This window comes from Cryptomeria japonica, unplaced genomic scaffold (genome assembly GCF_030272615.1).
Source record: "Cryptomeria japonica unplaced genomic scaffold, Sugi_1.0 HiC_scaffold_16, whole genome shotgun sequence".
NCBI lineage: Eukaryota > Viridiplantae > Streptophyta > Pinopsida > Cupressales > Cupressaceae > Cryptomeria > Cryptomeria japonica.
This window is the reverse complement of record NW_026728838.1, coordinates 742,793-761,936: the sequence shown is the minus strand read 5'-3', so window position 1 is coordinate 761,936 and position 19,144 is coordinate 742,793. Positions and strand designations below refer to the sequence as shown.

At 34.9% G+C, this 19,144-nt stretch overlaps 1 protein-coding gene across 1 annotated transcript; it reads right to left on the bottom strand.

Annotated features, from left to right (window-relative positions):
• Nucleotides 1–754: 754 nt before the first annotated feature.
• On the bottom strand, nt 755–3,058 carry LOC131860848 (leucoanthocyanidin reductase-like). Its single transcript, XM_059214890.1, has 5 exons — nt 2,816–3,058; nt 2,127–2,261; nt 1,807–2,044; nt 1,427–1,630; nt 755–1,268 (listed from the first exon to the last, which is right to left on the bottom strand). The coding sequence occupies exons 1-5, from the start codon at nt 3,017–3,019 to the stop codon at nt 1,102–1,104; spliced, it is 948 nt and encodes a 315-aa protein (XP_059070873.1). The 5' UTR covers nt 3,020–3,058; the 3' UTR covers nt 755–1,101.
• Between the last annotated feature and the right edge of the window lie 16,086 nt (nt 3,059–19,144).

The window sequence follows — 19,144 nt, the reverse complement described above, 5'->3', positions numbered from 1 at the left end:
AGTAACCCCCCCCCCTCTCAATGATCCTTGATTCCAACATTATCTCCACTCATATCATTAATTAACTTTGAGATTAAAATTGCACAAAATTCCTTATCAAAAATATTGTACAAGATTGTGTGTATGCACTTCAAGCTCTATAGATGAACCTGCACCTTTCACTTCAACATTTGTGCATTATTAAGGAGTTTCTTAAGTAACCTAATTAATATTAACAAAATTAGGTATGTACTCATTCTTTATCTAGTTTATCTTCTATTGGTATGTGAAAATTGATCATGCTATCGATCTTAAATTTTGTTGACTTGATAATTGCTTTTTCAGTACAAATTAGTTAATGTGGAAGTGCAGGAGGGTCAAAAGCGCCTTCGATTGGGGGCTCAAGGGAAAAGCATCAGAAGAAATTGTTTTTCCATTATTTAATAAAGGAGCCATTGTTATTTTGGTATGTAAAGTGACCTTTGTAAATCACAAAAATGTTTGATAAATAAGTAGTTGTGGAATGTGAAAAGTCAAGAGATTTGATATAGAATGAGTGCATTGATATAGCTCAAGCTATGATTTTGATTGCAAGATTCTAATTTGCACATTGTTAGATAATAGAATAAATAGAACATTTATTTCTCTATAGATGTGATCCATATTAGATAGACCACATTAAATCTATGTTATAAATTATTATTTTAATATTTTATTTTACATCATAATTGATATTATTAATTTCTCTAATTTTCAATGAGCAAAAACTATCGTCTATAAAAGATACAAATGGAAGACTATATATACTAGAAATATCTTTCCTTACCATTGGATGGAAAAGAAAAGAAGAGTGAAGAATACAGCCCGCGAAATATTTTTGTATTTCTGACAGCAATAATTGGTTCGATCTAAAAATATGAAATTTTCACTCTAATTAAGACATTGATGAACAAACTATAAGAGTACGCGGACGTTCCATGGATTTTTTAGAGATATTTCTGCCACAGAATTCGGCAGATCTAGAGTTTCACACTGCAAGTTACCTAACTGTAGACACAAAACATTCCAATAATTTTATTCAATGCTCTGTGAGCTGTATTCAACGGGTGATTATACTGAAATTCAAAGGTAGCCATCGAAGAAATCTTGGACTGTAGTGTAAAGAATCTCTGGATAAAGTTCACAAACTTCCACGTCTTTGGGCTCTTCCATTTTAAAATTGTATTGACACCCATTAATGAAGATGTCATGTGTCAGGGAAGCCACTATGCTCTCTGGAATATTGTTGGCTGCACAGAGTAAAAACAAAAAGCAAGTAAATCCACAATAGATATGGAATAAATGTGTAAGCCAAATTGGCTATTAATGGAGTTTTCTGATCTCTATCCCTTCAGACATTTTTTTAATGCTAGTAAAGATTATGGTGAAATTTGGCATGGTAATATACCTTTGGCCAAGTCCAAGAGATCTTGTTCTGAGATACAAACCCGAGGAAGAGTTTTTCCAATCTTCTTCTCCCAAATTGCTGCAAGCTCATTAAGTGTGAGGAAATTATTGGTTGGTCTGAAATGCACAATTTTGTTAACAGTCCGGACATCCTCCACAGCCTTTATGGTGTACTTTCCAATGTCTTCCCCAGTCACAAAGTATGCTGTTATTAACAATGCATAAAGTAATATTATATTAGATTTTCAAAATAGATTCAACAATTTTTTATATCAATATTTTGAATCACATTCTACTATTATATAGACAAAAATATGATATAATTCTCTATCCATGTCTACAGTCCGTCATTCTCTAATATGATATTATTTAGTACTTTACCCTTGATGTTTCCATCTCCATAGATTTCAAATTGATCTTGGGGAGGAGGAAGCTCAGAGGGATGGGTATGATAAAAGTAAGGCCACCCAGCAATGGAATTGCAGCAGATGTAAGTGTATGGAATGTTGGCTGCCTCTACTGCCCTCCTAATAAGTCTCTTTTCTTTGTAAAAGCTTAGCCCTGGCTCCACTGGATTGGCTCTGTCTATATCATGCCCAAATTCTGAAGGAAGAAACCTCTGCATCAAAGTTGCTCAACAATTCTTGTGTCAGTTACAGCTGAAAAGCATAAAAAATAAATAATGTGTCTGAAGTCCTGACCTTAACCGTGCCAATTTCTTTGATGGCGTCTACAATCTTGAGCTGATCTGTAAGTTGAGCGCCGCCTACAATAGAAATTACAACATCGATGCCTTGCATGGCCTTTACCATTGAATTGTGATCGTTTAAATCTCCCTGCAGAACACCCATTATAACAGTGTATTTTAATAAGATCCATTACAAATTCCATGAGACCTATAACACAGTGTACTTTAATAAGACCCATAGTGTACGTTAAATCTCCCTGCAGAACACCCATTATATCATAGTGTACGTTAATAAGACCCATTACAGCATACAGAGACGTTAATAATACCCATTTCAAAATGTGTAAGACCCATTGCAACACACGTTTACAGTTGTAAGACTGCTGTTCGTCCCAACCAAATTAGACGCTATGGAGAGTAACTGAACAACCCTTCTGAACGCAATTTTTAAATACCGAACTTAACAACAAGATTGTCAAACATGATTGATTGTAAACTGGCTGCTATCTAACAATAAAGCAAACACCTGCAATAATAATTACCATGAACAAACCAGCAAAGCTTAATTATATATTCTAAACAATCAAAACAATCTATAGCCTCTATAAAAACAATATTCTAAACAACTATACACAATTTCTCGAATATCACTCTGGCCTAGACTACAAAAATCATTTCTCTAGAACAGAATTTCTGACATACGTAGATAATGTTAACACCAGATTCTTTCAATTCATGGATGCACTTTTCTTTGGCAGCATCAAAGGCAGTAATTGGTCTTATAAGAGCATAAGTAGGATGGCCTGCAGCTACAGCTGCAAGAGCAACAAAGCGACCAATATAACCAGTGGCTCCAATCACTAGTATTTTACAAGTACTAATACTTTTCTCACAAATGGAGGCCATGGCTGATACCGAATTTTCCTCCAATATTTGAGTATGAAGGCAGAGATCAAAAGAATGAGGGAATGGCAACAGCACTTGGAGCCATTTTTATTTCCAAAAATCTTAACAACTCTTACCCAACTTAGGAATTTGGAAGAACTAAGTTGGTGTGGGTAAAGCAGGCAAACACGCAAAATATATATAGTAGATTTCTCCAAGAGAATTTCTCAATATTTTTCCTATAATGATGTAGGCGACCTTAATGCATATGGACGATTTGCTATTGATCGGCAGGTAGACTTCACCTTTTTCATAATAATAAAATACAAGTTAGTATTAAAATGTTCATGGTGGTTTCAGCAGTGCCCATTAAAACATAGACTTTAAATATTTTATAATTTTCTTTAGAATAGAAATTGATAACGTGATGGAGATCTCTTAGTTTATCTTACTTTTCCTTCATTGGAATAAATTGTTTAGGTGATATTAAAATCATTACTGTGAATGAATCCATAAAATAATCGTTTTGGGTCCCTACTGGTAATCATGGAATCACGTTAAAAGCATATTTTAATATTGTGTATACTTTTTTTTATTGAAGATGGATATTGAGCTATCATCATAGTTAGTATTATTTTAATATGACTGGAATATTTTATATACTTTTCTATTATATGTTTATTAAATTATCATTATAATTAATATTCTTAAATTATCTTAAGGTTGTGTAACTAGCAATTGCATCTTGGAGTGTAATAGATATGTCAAAGAGGTGTGGATGTGAGAGCAAATGATTAAAAACTTTATTGATAATTTGATGTATGTTTAGCATGTTTAAATAAGAGTATTATATACTATGTTGCAATAACTGATGCTTATAACCATCTAACTATGATCTGCAATGTAATAAAATCAATTTACGCTAACATTCCCCTCTTTTTACATTAATCCAAAAAAAATAGAGTTCAACCCCATCCTTGAGGCTTATACAACAAAACTTGGAAATATGAATACATATATTTGAAGATCTTTTCTTGAAGAATGCATGTATTGTGAAGGTTATATTTCCAAGTTGCATTCTCGAGCTTCAAAATATAAGCTTCACAATACATGCATTCTTCAAATCTGCTAGCATCAACAAAAAATACAAAAAAAGAAAGCATAAACCAAAAATATCCAAAATACTTCTCATGTAGAAAACCATCTCAAAATGAGAAACTAACTTTACGATGGATAGTCTTCCATCCTTCAATACAACCAGCCTATTATAGTTTATCCATTTGATATATTTGACGAGTTTTCTGAGGTCTCATCACTCTGAAGAGTAATAGATTTTGTACCAATAAAATCTTCTTCTTATCAAATAAATCTCTAGTGCTCATATTCAAAACATAATTAAACAAGCATCCATCTTTGAGCCCGCATGGTAACCATGAAACCCCTTCAAAATAACATAGGAGAACAAATGAGTGAGAGTGGGAGAGGCGGGAGAGGCGAGAGTGCAGGTTCGAGGGTTTCTTCTAGGGAGAAGGATGTAAATGATGATAGCAAAGCATGGATCATGGTAGGGTCGATTGTCCTGTATGCTTTGTTTGAGGCTTGGGTTTTGTTGGATGCTGCTTGAAAGCCTCTTCTTTTCTCTAGGCTAAGACATGTGGTTTGTGCTTCCCTTAGAGCTGCGACATTTTTCGATGTTTCTTTTGTGGGTCGTGATGCCTCAGTTTTTGTGTCACGCCGAGAGGAGGGTGTGGGTGCCTTTTTGTTCGATGTTCTATGCGTAGGCTTTTCTCCTACTCTGATTGCTCTGTCTTCCTTTTCTTTTGGCGTGGGTGTTGCCTGGTCTAGTTTTGGTGGGGTGGGAGGCCCTAATACCATGTTGGTAGGAGTTGCTGTGGGCGGTGGTTGTGGCTTCTATCTTTCTTTCCCTTCCTCCCCATCTTTCCCTGGCATGTGTTGGGTCTTCTCTATGGACCTTGGGTTCTCAAAGTGGGGTTTGGCTTGGGTTCAAGCCTATGTGTCTGTTTTGGTGGTTGTTTTTGGCTCTGGGTGTGAGAAGATCCTTGAGTCTTTCTCTGTCTCATCCTTGTCAGGGGTTTTTTGTGCTCCTCATCTCTGTTTTCTCGGTTCTATATCTTTGGTGGGTTGCTCTCCTTTAGAGGCGAAGAGGATTCTTCTATGTTGGGTTGTGAAGGGTTTGTCTGGGTTATTTGTATGCTCTCCTCTTTGTCTTATTGAGGTGACCCTTTCTCCAATGGAGGTGGAAATTAGGTGTAGTAGAGTGGTTTGGCTTCTGCTAGCTACATGAAGACTTTCGGTTCTGACAGACTACTTTCATCCTTATCCTATTGAGGTGGAGATAAGGGCTTTGGGAGCTTTTCATTTGTTGCTATTCCTATTGTTGTTTAAGGTTCCTTGTCAAACCTTTAATGGGGTCTTTCATAGAAGGGTTTGGGTTCACTATCAAATCCTAGCCTCCCAGTTTGTTTTAAGGGTTGAGGGAGCCTGCAAAAACCCTCTTGGCTTCTTTTGTTTAAGGTTTAGGGAGCCTTTTCAAAACCCTATTTCCTAGATTGTTTTTCAGCTTGTATTGTTGTGGTTTGGGTTTTGTCTGGTTGTGGGAGCCTTGTAAAACCCACTTTCTTAGTGGAGGGTGTCTAGATTTACCCTTCTACCTTTGTTTCTTTTAGCGGCGTGCTAGATGCTATTAATTTTCAAGGGCCCAGTATGGCAAATGTTTGTTTTTGGTTAGGATTGGGTCTTGTGATGTTTTGTGACCTGAAGTTTCTATTGCAGGTTAGGGGTACTTGGAAAGCCCATCTTGTCAGGTTGTGGGAGCCTTGTAAAACCCATTATTCAGGATATGGGAGCCTGGAAAAACCCTTGGTTTCTATTCAAGGTTAAGAGAGCCTTGATAAAACCCTTGTGCTTGAGAAGGCTTTGGCCTCCTCCCATTTCAGCTAGGTTTCATTGATTCCTCTTTGCTACTAGGTTGGTTTTAGGCTACTGATTATCTCTGATATATCTTTTGTAGTTGTCTGTTTTGGGTTTCGGATCCTAGTAAAATGCGAGGGTCTCAACTCCCTTCAAAACCTGTTGTAAGAGGTTTTGGGTCCCCTCAAAGCCTGTTTATCCTAATAAAAAACATAGGAAGACAAATTGAGATGGTACATCCTCCCCAAGGTTCCTTTCGTAATCAAGTCTAGATTAGGGAGAGAAAAAATGCTAGGTTTTATAATTTAACAACAACTAGCTCACTAGGCACTGCATTGTTAAAAATAGTATTTATATCAAGACAAGATACATCATATTCAATCTCTGAATGTTTGACCATAGTTTGTGACCCTTCTCCAATCTCCAAGTAAACAAGATCCCTCCCTTAGTGACAAGAAAAAACTAAGTGTTATTAGTTGTGGCTACAAAGTTAGAATATCTAGAACTTAATAATTTTCTTGACGCTGCACTTACCAACCTCAAAGAAATGGTTATTACTTGAACAAGTTGGTCAACAGATGCAGGCCATCTTCTTGTTCATCTTCTGAATTCATTGTAATTATACAAGTTTTATGACCAAAGCTCACAACCAAAAAATATGTCATACATATCAGCAGCTAAATATTACTATCACCATATTCCTTTTATGCCTAGAAAATCTAAGATGCTTTCTATTTGATTCCAATGCCATTGTGAACTATGCAAAGTGAACCATGCTCAAATGCTCCAGAACACGTAAGTACTTGTTAAGTGCCGCTTTGCAACAATGCACTTCAAAATATAACAGATTCGATTTTGTTTTGGAAAAAATTCATTAGCATGTAAAAGTGCACACCTATTATTTATATCTTGCATATTTTGAAACAATTTAATACTTCCAAGTATTATACCTTTAGTAACTCCCAAGAAAATTCATTGGCAGGTGTAAGAAAATCAATGAGCTTTGCAAGAATCCATTTGCACTAAGCCAATTTTGATCCTGATATCACCTTACACATAGAGGCTTCTCTCTTTCAAACTTCTCAACACTATCTAACATTTTGTTCTAACTTAGACTTGGTCTTTGCTCTCAACTTGCATCATTTCACAAGCACAAAATACATGAGCGCTCTGATACCATATAAGGGCGAATGGTGAAAAAAATTATTTAATAATTTGATGTACGTTTAGCATCTTTAAATATGTTCTAGTTTGAAATAATTGATACTTATAACTATCTAACTACCACAAAGTAATTAGGGGAAGGGGAAGGGGGAGAGGGGAGTAGATGGAAGTATCAAAAAGAGAGAGGGAGAGAGAGGATGGGAGAGGGAGAGGGAGAGAGAGAGGGAGTAATTAGGGGAAGGGGGAGAGGGATGGAAGCATTAAAAAAGAGTGATGTGGAAAGAGATAGATATACAAAGATCAATTAGGGGGAGGGAGAGAGGGGAGGAGATGGAAGTATCAAAAAAGAGAGAGGGAGAGGGAGAGAGAGAGAGAGAAACGATGGGAGAAGGAGAGGGAGAGGGATTAATTAGGGGAAGAGGGAGAGGGAAGGAGATGGAAGTATCAAAAAAGGAAGATGGAGAGAGAGAGAGAGAGAGAGAGAGAGAGAGAGAGAGAGAGAGAGTTCCACATGCAATGTAATATAATCAATTTATGCTAACAAGAAGGTCAGTTTGGAAAAAAACTAGTGTACTTTTTGCATACATCTGTATGATACATGAATACAGTAATTTCTTATAACTAGCAATCAAGACATTATATAAAGACTTAAGACTTTGAGAAGGACCAAAGGTCCATATCAACAAAGGATAAGACTTATCAATAGAGGTGGTGAGTGTTGGCATTATTGGATGAATTGATTATGTGTTGCATTGATGTTTTGTCATTGATGTCAACACTAGCTATTATGGTTGGTTACCGGCTAAGAGGTTTTGGTTACCCGTAGAAGATCTAGTGTTATCGGTAGAAGACTATCTGTTGGACACTTCTGACATGTTTGGATCTATGGAATATGTTTGGTTACATGTGGTACGTGCTTTTGGAGCATGTTTTGGTCACATGGTATTGACTTGGTAATTGGATGCTATCATACACTCTAGTAAACCCTTACCGACACTGGTTTAAGGCTCTACCGACAGAGATTTCACTAAGGAATCTTGACAGCATGCATAATTGGTGTTGGTGCAACTTCTAGATGGATTTCAGGATGCTGAAGATGATCTTTGATCGTGCTTCAACTGCTTGAAGACATTGCTTTGGCATGGTGGACCTAGAATAGGTCTGGTATATATCTAGGTTATGGACTGGTATCATGATAACATGTTCTCTACATGTTACCGGGATGTTTTGGGATGTTTTATGAATTGGTTATTGTTGTTTTGGTCTTAAGACGACATGGCATATCATTGTAATATGGATTTATGTAATGATCTTATTGTAATATCTTTTAGGTCGCTGACCTGATTGGTTTAGGCCTTAGGGTTGGTATAAAATAATGTAAGATCTCATTGTAGATCATGGGAAATAGTGTCGTGGTCTTGGAATGCAATATCATATACGAATGAGATTTGGTCAATCATAGGTGATTGAATTGAGATTAAGGAAGAGGTTAAAGGCCTCTGGTATTGAGCTTAACCGAGACTGTAATCAGGCATGGTAGATGTTATCTCTGGTAGTTCACTCTATTGATTGTTGTCCATTTATCTTGAGATGGTTGTTGCCTCTCTCTAGTCAGTGAGACTCTTTTGTAATGAGTAGTACGCTCTAGGCAGTGTGCCTTCCTGCATGTGCAGGCCCCTCATTGTATCACATACTTTCTACAAAAGTATCATCTGAGTGTGGGTAGGCTTCCAACTGTGATTTTTCCCTTTTCGGGTTTTCCACATATAAATCATGGTGTTATGTGGTATGGTTGCTTTGCATTGAATATTTTTTTAATTGTTAAGTTGTATTGTTTACCGGTATTTGTTTCTACTTTACCGGTACTTAATCTGGTTAAAGGTTATTAAGTGGATTAAATGTTATAATCTATTAACAACTGATTCTCTCCCCCCCCCTCTCAATTGTTCACCGGTTATCCTAGCAATTGGTATCAGAGCTTTGGTCCTCTTTTGCAGAAGCTTAACAGCTTGAGGTAGATCATATGGTAGCTAACACTTCAAATCCACTGGTAATTATTTTCAGAAGAGAAATCCCTAAGCTTGATGGAAAAAATTATGGCATATGGGAAATTGGAATGAGACTCATCTTAGATGTCTTGGCAAGGATATTTGGGAGATCACTGAGAAAGGATGCACACCTTATGATCTGACATCCGGAAATCCTACTCCTGAAAACTTGGACAAGAATATTGAAAATGATTATAGAGTTAGAGAAGCCCTCTTGTATGCACTTACTGATCAACAAATCATGGGATTGACTGATAAATCATCGGCAAAGGTTATGTGGGACAAATTGCAAACTTTGAATGAAGGTGATCATACTATCAAAATTGCTAAACTTGATGGCTATCGGGTAAGATATGAAAACTTGAAGATGGAAGATAATGAAAGAATTATTGTGTTTATGGAAAGAGTAAATCAGATTGTTATGGGAATTCAATGTTGTGGAGGATTTCTGAGTGATGATGAAATAGTTTCCAAAGTCTTGAGAGCCCTTCCACTGGCTTACAAGATGAAGGCAACTGCAATTAATGAGTTGAGAACAATGGCAAACACTTTAGCTAATAGAGACATTCTAATTGGGAAATTATCTTCTTTTGAGCTTGAAGAATTTGGATCTTCTAGAGCTGTAAAGTCTGAACCTACTTTTCATGCATCATCATCATCATCTACCAACAAAAGTGATTGGAAAGTCCTATATGCAAAATAATTAGAATACATGAGGAAATAAGATGAAGAATTTGAGCAACTTGAAGCCTTATTTGCTAGAAGAGTACCTAAAGGTCCGACAGGAAGTAAGTATGAAGGAGAAATACATTTTAAATGTTTTGCATGTAATAAGATTGGTCATTTTGCATCTAGATGTCCTAAAAGGAATGGAAGGTTTGTGGAAAGAGTTAAGAAATAATTTAAGCCTAACCTGAACATATATAGATTCAAGAAAAGTAAACAATGCTACATAGCGGATGAGGAAGGAGTAACTGATGACTTTGCAGATGAACTGATCGAAGACTCTGCTAGTGGATCTAGCAATGGAAAGGAATGGGTGTTATATGCTTTAAAGGAAGATGAACTGGAACTAGCTATCAAGAATGAAGAAAAGGCCTTGGCAAAAAAAGTTAAAGATAAGGATTAATGGGTAATTGATAGTGGATGCTCACATCATATGACTGGTGATAAAAGAAATTTTATGTCCCTACAAGAATACAATGGTGGTCAAGTTATATTTGGAGATGGCAAAGCATGTATGATCAGAGGTAGAGGTATTATTTCTCTAGATGGTAAGAATAATACTGATAATGTCTATTATGTAGAAGGTTTAAAGCATAATATTTTGAGTGTTGGTGAATTGGTGGACAAGGATTTCTAACTTTAGTTTAAAGATATAAAAAGAAAAATCATTAACAAGACAAGTTTGGAGATTGCATCCAATACTCAGACTAGAGGTAATATCTCTCACTTGAACACTGGTAATAAGACATGTTTGATTGCTCATATTGATGAGAATTGGTTACATCTTTCACTTGAACATTGGTAATAAGACTTATTGGATCTTCTAGAGCTGTAAAGTCTGAACCTGCTTTTCATGCATCATCATCATCATCTACCAACAAAAGTGATTGGAAAGTCCTATATGCAAAATAATTAGAATACATGAGGAAATAAGATGAAGAATTTGAGCAACTTGAAGCCTTATTTGCTAGAAGAGTACCTAAAGGTCCAATAGGAAGTATGAAGGAGAAACACCTTTTAAATGTTTTGCATGTAATAAGATTGGTCATTTTGCATCTAGATGTCTTGAAAGGAATGCAAGGTTTGAGGAAAGAGTTAAGAAATCATTTAAACCTAACTTGAACATATATAGATTCAAGAAAAGTAAACAATGCTACATAGCGGATGAGGAAGGAGTAAGTGGTGACTTTGACGATGAACTGATAGAAGACTCTACTAGTGGATCCGGTAATGGAAAGGAATGGGTGTTCTATGCTTTAAAGGAAGATGAACCAGAACTGGCTATCATGAATGAAGAAAAGGCCCTCGCAGCAAAAGTTGAAGATAAGGATGAATGGGTAATTGATAGTGGATGCTCACATCATATGACTAGAGATAAAAGAAAATTTCTATCCCTGCAAGAATACAATGGGAGTCAAGTCAGAATTGGAGATGACAAAGCATGTATGATCAAAGGTACAGGTATTATTTTTCTAGATGGAGAACATAATACTAGTGATGTCTATTATGTAGAAGGTTTAAAGCATAATATTTTGAGTGTTGGTCAATTGGTGGACAAGGGTTTCTAACTTTAGTTTAAAGATATAAAATGCAAAATCATTAACAAGACAAGTTTGGAGATTGCAACCAGTACTCAGACTAGAGGTAATATCTTTCACTTGAACACTCGTAATAAGACATGTTTGATTGCTCATATTGATGAGAATTGGTTATGGCATAAGAGGTTGTGCCATGTTAATTTTGATTGTATTGTTAAGATCAGTTCAACTAGGGCAGTTAGAGATATACCTAAGATTATGAAGCCTCATAATTTGGTATGTAAGGAATGTCAATTGGGCAGGTTAGAAGTTCTTTTAAGAGCATACATGATAAATCTAATGATGTACTCTATTTGATTCACATTGACTTATGTGGTCCAGCAAGGACTAGAAGCTTTCAAGGTGATAAGTATTTCATGCTGATTATTGATGACTATTCTAGGATGATGTGGGTGACTTTTCTTAAGGAGAAGTCTGAAGCCTTTGAGAAATTCAAGATCTTTAGAGCAAAAGTTGAAACAAAAACTGGATTGAAAATTAAATATCTAAGATCAGATCATGGCAGTGAGTTCACTTCTCATAAATTTAACAATTATTGTGAGACAAATGGAATTAGGAGACAATTATCTACACCTTGGACTCCTTAGCAGAATGGAATGGTGGAAAGAAATAGCATAACTATTTTAGATGCAACAAGATCAATGATGATGGAAGCCAAATTACCTCATATCTACTGGAGAGAAGCAGTGAGTACAATAGTCTACACATTCAATAGAGTTCACATCAAAGGTGAAACCGGTAAGACCCCTTATGAGTTATGGTTTGGACATACACCTACTATTAATTATTTCAGAATTTTTTGAAGCAAATTCTATGTCAAAAGAGATGATTCAATTGGAAAGTTGGGTCCTGGATGTGATGAAGGGATATTTCTTGGTTATTCAGTTCAAAGCAAAGTATATAGATGTTATAACAAAAGATTACAAAAAATTGTGGAGAGTGCTAATGTCAAAGTGGATGAGCTGATGCATAAATCTTTCTATATCATATGATAGGGAACCAACAATGGAAATGATCATAACTGAACCGACAATGCCTCAACTAGTATAGGAAATGGAAATAGTTACACCAGCACAATCAGAAAATTCAACTATGACTGATGATTAGAGAAGTGAACCTTAAGTTTAGAAGACACCAAGGTATGTAAGATTAAATAATTTTGAAGATCAAATTATTGGAGATAGGAACAAGGGAGTTATGACAAGAAGAAGACTAGAAAATGAAGAGGTATGTCTTATTTCTCAAATTGAACTAGCAAATGTTATTGAAGCTTGTAAGGATAAACATTGGTTAAACGCTATCGAAGATGAATTAGATCAGATAGAGAAGAATGAAACTTGGACTTTAGTTCCTTGACCTAAAAATAAGAATGTTATTGGAACTAAATGGGTTTTTAGGAATAAACTGAATGAGGATGGTCAAATTGTAAGAAACAAGGCTAGATTGGTTTGTAAAGGATATTATCAAACGGAAGGAATTGATTATAGTGAGACATTCACACCTGTAGCTAGAATTGAAGCTGTTAGACTATTTCTTGTCTATACAGCTTATAAGAACTATAAGGTTTATCAAATGGATGTTAAATGTGCATTTCTGAATGGTGAACTTGAAGAAGAAGTATACATTGAGCAACCTGATGGATTTTTGCTAATAGATGATAAAGATATGGTTTGGAGATTGAAGAAAGATTTATATGGATTGAAATAGGCTCCTAGAGCTTGGTATGCAAGGTTGGATAAATATCTTTTGAAGCTTGGTTTTACTAAAGGCAGTGCTGATAGTAACTTATACTATAAGATCACTGATGATGATATTTTGATTATTGAAGTATTTGTTGATGATATCATTTTTGGAGGAGACGATAAATTGTGCATGGAATTTGCTAACAATATGAAGAATGAATTTGAAATTGTCCATGATGGGTGAGATGACATTTTTCTTAGGTTTGCAGATTACTCAAACTGACAAAGGCATTTTTATCTATCAAACTAAGTATCTGAAGGAATTGTTGAAGAAGTGTTGTATGGATAATTCCAAACCGGTAAGTATTCCTATGGTGACAAGTGAGAAATTATCTATCAAGGATACTTCTACACCGGTAAATCCAACAAGGTATAAGTCTATGATTGGTGGCCTATTATATCTAACTCACACTAGACAAGATATTATGAATGCAGTAAGTATTGTTTCAAGATATCAAAGTAATCCTAAAGAAAATCATGAAAGTGCAGTAAAGAGGATATTCCAGTATTTGCAAGGAACAACAGAATATGGTTTATGGTATTCTAAAAATGATGATTTCACTTTACATATACTAACTTAGTTTGGGTAGGAGATACTGATGATAGGAAGAGAACTTCTGGTGGAGCTTTCTTTCTTGGAAAGAAACTGGTTTCATGGATCAACAAAAAACAGTCATGCATTTATTTATCTACTGCAGAAGCTGAGTATGTTGCAGCAACAACTAATTGCACTCAAGTCTTGTGGATGAAGCAAATGTTGAAGGATATTAGGGTAAATTGTAGTGAACTGGTAGTTATCTACTGTGATAACTCTACAACTATTGATATGTCTAAGAATTCAGTATTTTACTCTAAGACTAAGCATATATCAATAAAGTATAATTTTCTAAAGGACAAGGTAGAAGGAAAGGAAGTCAAATTGGTTTATGTGAACGCTAAAGAATAGATTGAAGATATATTCACTAAACCACTATCTAAGAAATTATTTGAGTATTTAAGAGACAAGTTAGGGGTTTATGCCCCTCCGATAGAGACTTGATTGATGCAGCTTGTCATCAGTTCGACATGCATTATCAGATATATTATTCATTTCGGTATCGATGAGTGGTGTTACTGCTCAGGGAGAGTAGTCAACTTTGAGATTTAAGGTTTACATTATTGCTTTGATATTTTTGTCAGATTTTTGGCATTGATGTCAAAGGGGGAGAGATATTGATGTGAAAAATAAGAAAATGAGTTGTATACATTATGGGGAGAGTTATTGATGTTTAGGAGATTGTTGGTTGTCTTCCATAGGGGGAGACTTGTTTGGCATTTCTTGGTACTTAGATGTTTTTCACATCTAGTGTTGTCATCAATGCCAAAGGGGGAGATTGTTGGCATTATTTGATGAATTGATTATGTGTTACATTGATTTTTTTTCATTGATGTCAACACTAGCTGTTATGGTTGGTTACCGACACACAGGTTTTGGTTACCGGTAGAAGATCTAGTGTTACTAGCAGAAGCCTATCTATTGGACACTTTCGACATGTTTGGATCTATGGAATATGCTTCTAGAGCATGTCTTGGTTAGATTGTATTGACTTGGTAATCAGATTCTATCATACACTTTGGTAAACCCTTACTGGCACTAGTTAAAGGCTCTACTGACAGAGCTTTCATTGAGGAATCTTGACATGATGCATAATTGGTGTTGGTGCAGCTTCTAGATTGATTTTAGGATGCTGAAGATGTTCTTTGATCGTTCTTTAACTGCTTGAAGACATTACTTTGGCATGGTGGACCCAGAATAGGTTTGGTACCTATCTAGGTTATGGACCGATATCATGATAACATGTTCTCTACATGTTACTCGGATGTTTTAGGATGTTTTATGGATTGGTTATTGTTGTTTTGGTCTTAAGCTAACATGGCATATCATTGTAATATGGATTTATGTAATGATCTAATTGTAATATCTTTTAGGTGGCAGACCTAATTGGTTTAGGACTTAGGGTTGGTATAAAATGATGTAAGATCTCATTGTAGATCATGGGGAATAGTGTCATGGTCTTGGAATACAATATCATATGCGAAGGAGATTTGGTCGATCATAGGTGATCAAATTGGGATTAAGGAAGGGGTCAAAGGCCTTCGGTATTGAGCTTAACCGGGACTGTAATCAGGCATGGTAGATGCTATCTCTGGTAGTTCACTCTATTGGATTGTTGTCCATTTATCTTGAGATGGTTGTTGCCTCTTTGTAGTCAGTGAGACTTTTTTGTAATGAGTAGTACGCTCTAGGCAGTGTGCCTTCTTGCATGTGTTGGCCCCTCATTTTATCACATACTTTCTGCAAAAGTATCATCTGACTGTGGGTAGACTTCCCACCATGGTTTTTCCCTTTTTGGATTTTCCATGTACAAATCATGGCGTTTTATGGTATGGTTGCTTTACATTGATTATTTGTTTAATTTTTAAGTTGTATTATTTACTGATATTTGATTCTGCTTTACCGGTACTTAATCTGGTTAAAGGTTATTAAGTGGATTAAATGTTATAATCTGTTAACAATTGATTCTCCCCCCCTCTCAGTTGTTCACTAGTTATCCTAACAGTGAGATCTATTGAGAAACTATATGGAATCAATCGACCAATTGGGTGGAGAGACTTGGAAGAGTACAGTGATAGTAATAAGTTTTGATAGTCCTCCTTGCTTAGCATATATGTGTAATGAATATTGTGTACAAGTCCTTGATATTTATTGAACTTGTATGATTTGGTTTCCTAATATATAGGCCCTACAACACCACATATAGTAGACAGTTTTAATAATTAGATACATTAAATTTCTATTCTTTTCAAGGATGTAAGTTTTTTATTATGGAAAAAATAGGTTTTGAAGGGAGCCAGAACCCTTTACATCAGATTACATAAGATAGATCAAATAATGTCCATTCATAACAAAACCCCATAGGGATGAGAGAAAAAATAGGTTTTCAAGGACGTAAGTTATTAAATTAAAAATAGATGAATAGGTTTATAGAAGCATTGTGATAGTGGTTTTGTTTGTTCTACATATTTTTTTTTGTTTTGTGACCCTATGTGGTTTATCATAGGATATTAAGTGACATCAAATGTCAAGAATATGTAGCCTATTTTTAATGCTTTGATAAACAATCTAATACAAAAATTTATCAACATAATTGTTATCTCTACCATGTACCTTAGGGTGTCCTATGATGATATCCATAGATATAACTTCCATTTCTAACTAAGAACTAGTAGTGGTTAGAGTAAAACTATTTGATAGATTTAACCCCCTTTATTCTTTTGGTGAATTATACATTCTTTAATATTTTAATGAACATCCTCTTTAAGAACTTTCCACAAAAATATTTCATAGTTTGTTATGTAAATCTTATAATATTCTTGATGACCAACTAAAGGTGTGCTATGAAAAGGCCTCAAAATATCCTTACTTTTTGACTTAGGTGCTAAAAGGACATTATTTTTGTAATTGATGAATCTCTCTAGACTACTATATAACTATCATATTTCACCACCTCATCATTAATACTATAGGTAAATGTGATTGTAGCATATTTAGACATGATATAAATGAACACAGAGTAGGTTTCGGATAAAGGGTATCAACCACAAAAAAACCTTTTCTTTCAAAAACTCTATGTAAAAACCATATTATTGTAACTTAGTTATCCTTTATTTGGAAATCAATTAATTTTTTTGGCTCGAAAATAAATCCAATTATTCTAAATAATTTTACTATAATAAATGAGCCACAATCTAGATAAGTTGTTTAAACTTTTGCAACATATTCATAATGACCAACATTTCTTTGTCATAAATAAAGTGTCCTCTTTACAAATCACAATTTTTTTTCTTTCAAATGATATGGGATGTAGCCTTCAAGTTACAATATCTCTAATACCTTCTTCAATAACAAATGGTAATAAAAAGTTTTTAATTTTAAGTACAATACATTATCTTATTACCTCTTTAAATATTTTAAAAGTTAGTGAATTTCATACATTCAAAGGACCCCTTAATTTTTAAATCTAGTAAAAGTGTAAGAAGTTCAAATAATTCTTTCTCAAACTTTCTATGATAACCACACAACCTAAATAATCTTTTCTCCTATGTTCATATGATAGGATGTGACAAATATAGAATAGCTTGGTGTTGGCATTTGCATGAAGATTGCATTAATGGTATGTTATGTTGTCATTTATGTCAATTAAACCGATAATGATATTGTTGTAATGGTGTTTTGTAACCAGTAGGAAGAGCTAGTGAAAGGAAACTATAACCGGTAGGTGAGTTTGTGGAGTGAACTGGTATTGATAAGTATTGGAGAGTTGAACCGGTAAACCCTACATGTTATTTTGATAAACCCTAACTGATAAGTTTGGTGAATTGGTTATATTGGTTTATGATCTGATGGTGAGCAGTAATGATTATGAAACATATGCATATTGTATGAAGAGAGTTTCAAAGTGTTTTTGGTGCATTGAGGTGACAGTTTTTGTCTTACTAATGAGCAAGTATACTGCATGTAATGCAAAATGCGCAATGAGTTACTAAGTTCGATGAAGTGGTGATCAAGAAGCAATCGAGGCTTTCTTGAATGATGTGTAGAGATTTTTATGTAATCCAATGGTCATACTTGAACTGACTTGTTTGTAATATCTATGATAATTAGGTTTTTGTTGTGTTATTGACCTAATTGATTCATTTATAAGGTTGATGAGTTGTTTAGTTTCAGAGTTGGAAATGTTTTAGTTGACTGTGTGGTTGCCGAACTGGATGATGTATCTGAAGGTTGATTAAAGGCAGATGGGAGCATGAAAAGGATCTGAACAAGCAAGTGTAGTACTATTCAAATAGTTCAGCAAACTCCTATTGTTTTCTAACAATTACAACAGCTAAATCCCCTAACCAGGTAAGCTCTAACAATCTTGGTGTTATTCAAATCCTCTAATAAGATGATCCATTAGCTTGGATTCTAAATCCTTTACAAAGGTTACTCCTCATAGGGTAGTGCTTTTGACAAGGCATTATAGTCAATTCCTTAACTGGGTGGTCCCTAATAGGATTTGTTCTTAACAAGACTTTTTGTAAAGCTTTGACAGGCTTGGCTCCTAATAGGGCGAACTTTAGAAGAGTTCAGATAGTTATCTTGTGAGTCTCATCTCACCATGGTTTTTCCCATTTGGGTTTCCACATCAAAAATATTGTGTCAAGTGGTGAATGTTTTTGTGGTTATGTTTTCTATGGTTGATTTTATTAACTACTTAATCCACTTTTATATGTCATGATAACCGACAACAATATGAAATGAAGTTTTACTTATGTCAATAAAAGTATTTGGAAGTTTGTGAGTTACAAGCTATTTACTGTTAATCTGTTGTAACAGTTAACCATTTTAAACTTGATAGTTTTATCTTGATAGTGATATTGCATTGATAGTTCTAAGTTTACTTTGAGAGATTGAGTTTGAGATTGGTAAAGTTTAACAGTTTTTCTATCTATTGATTCACTCCCACTCTCAGTATTTTATTGGATCCTTGTTCTTTCATCATAACATCAATTGGTATTGGAGAATCTCAGGTCCTTTAAGGTCTAAGCTGAACAACTTGAGGTAAAGATCTTGTAGATCATGATGAAGAAGGAAGGTTCAAAGTTTTATAGAGATAACTATAGGATATGGAGTGATAGAATGAAAATTTATATCAAAAGCCTTGGAAATCAATACTAGGAACATGCTAATACTCAATATGTTGCACCTAGTGGGATTATGACTGATGATCAGAAGAAAGAGGAACAAGAAAACAATCAAGCACTAGAGGCTATTATCAATTCTTTGTCTGATGCAGAGTATGCAGATGTCCATGGTGTAGAGACTGCATAAGAGGTATGGAAGAAACTTGAAGA

Excerpts from the sequence above, each read along its gene's own strand:
- LOC131860848 (XM_059214890.1), bottom strand. The coding sequence starts at position 3,019 with ATGGCCTCCATTTGTGAGAAAAGTATTAGTACTTGTAAAATACTAGTG. Across the intron at positions 2,045-2,126 it reads AAGAAATTGGCACGGTTAAG|AGGTTTCTTCCTTCAGAATT; the intron begins GTCAGGACTTCA and ends ACTTTGATGCAG. Across the intron at positions 1,631-1,806 it reads TGGAGATGGAAACATCAAGG|CATACTTTGTGACTGGGGAA; the intron begins GTAAAGTACTAA and ends TGTTAATAACAG.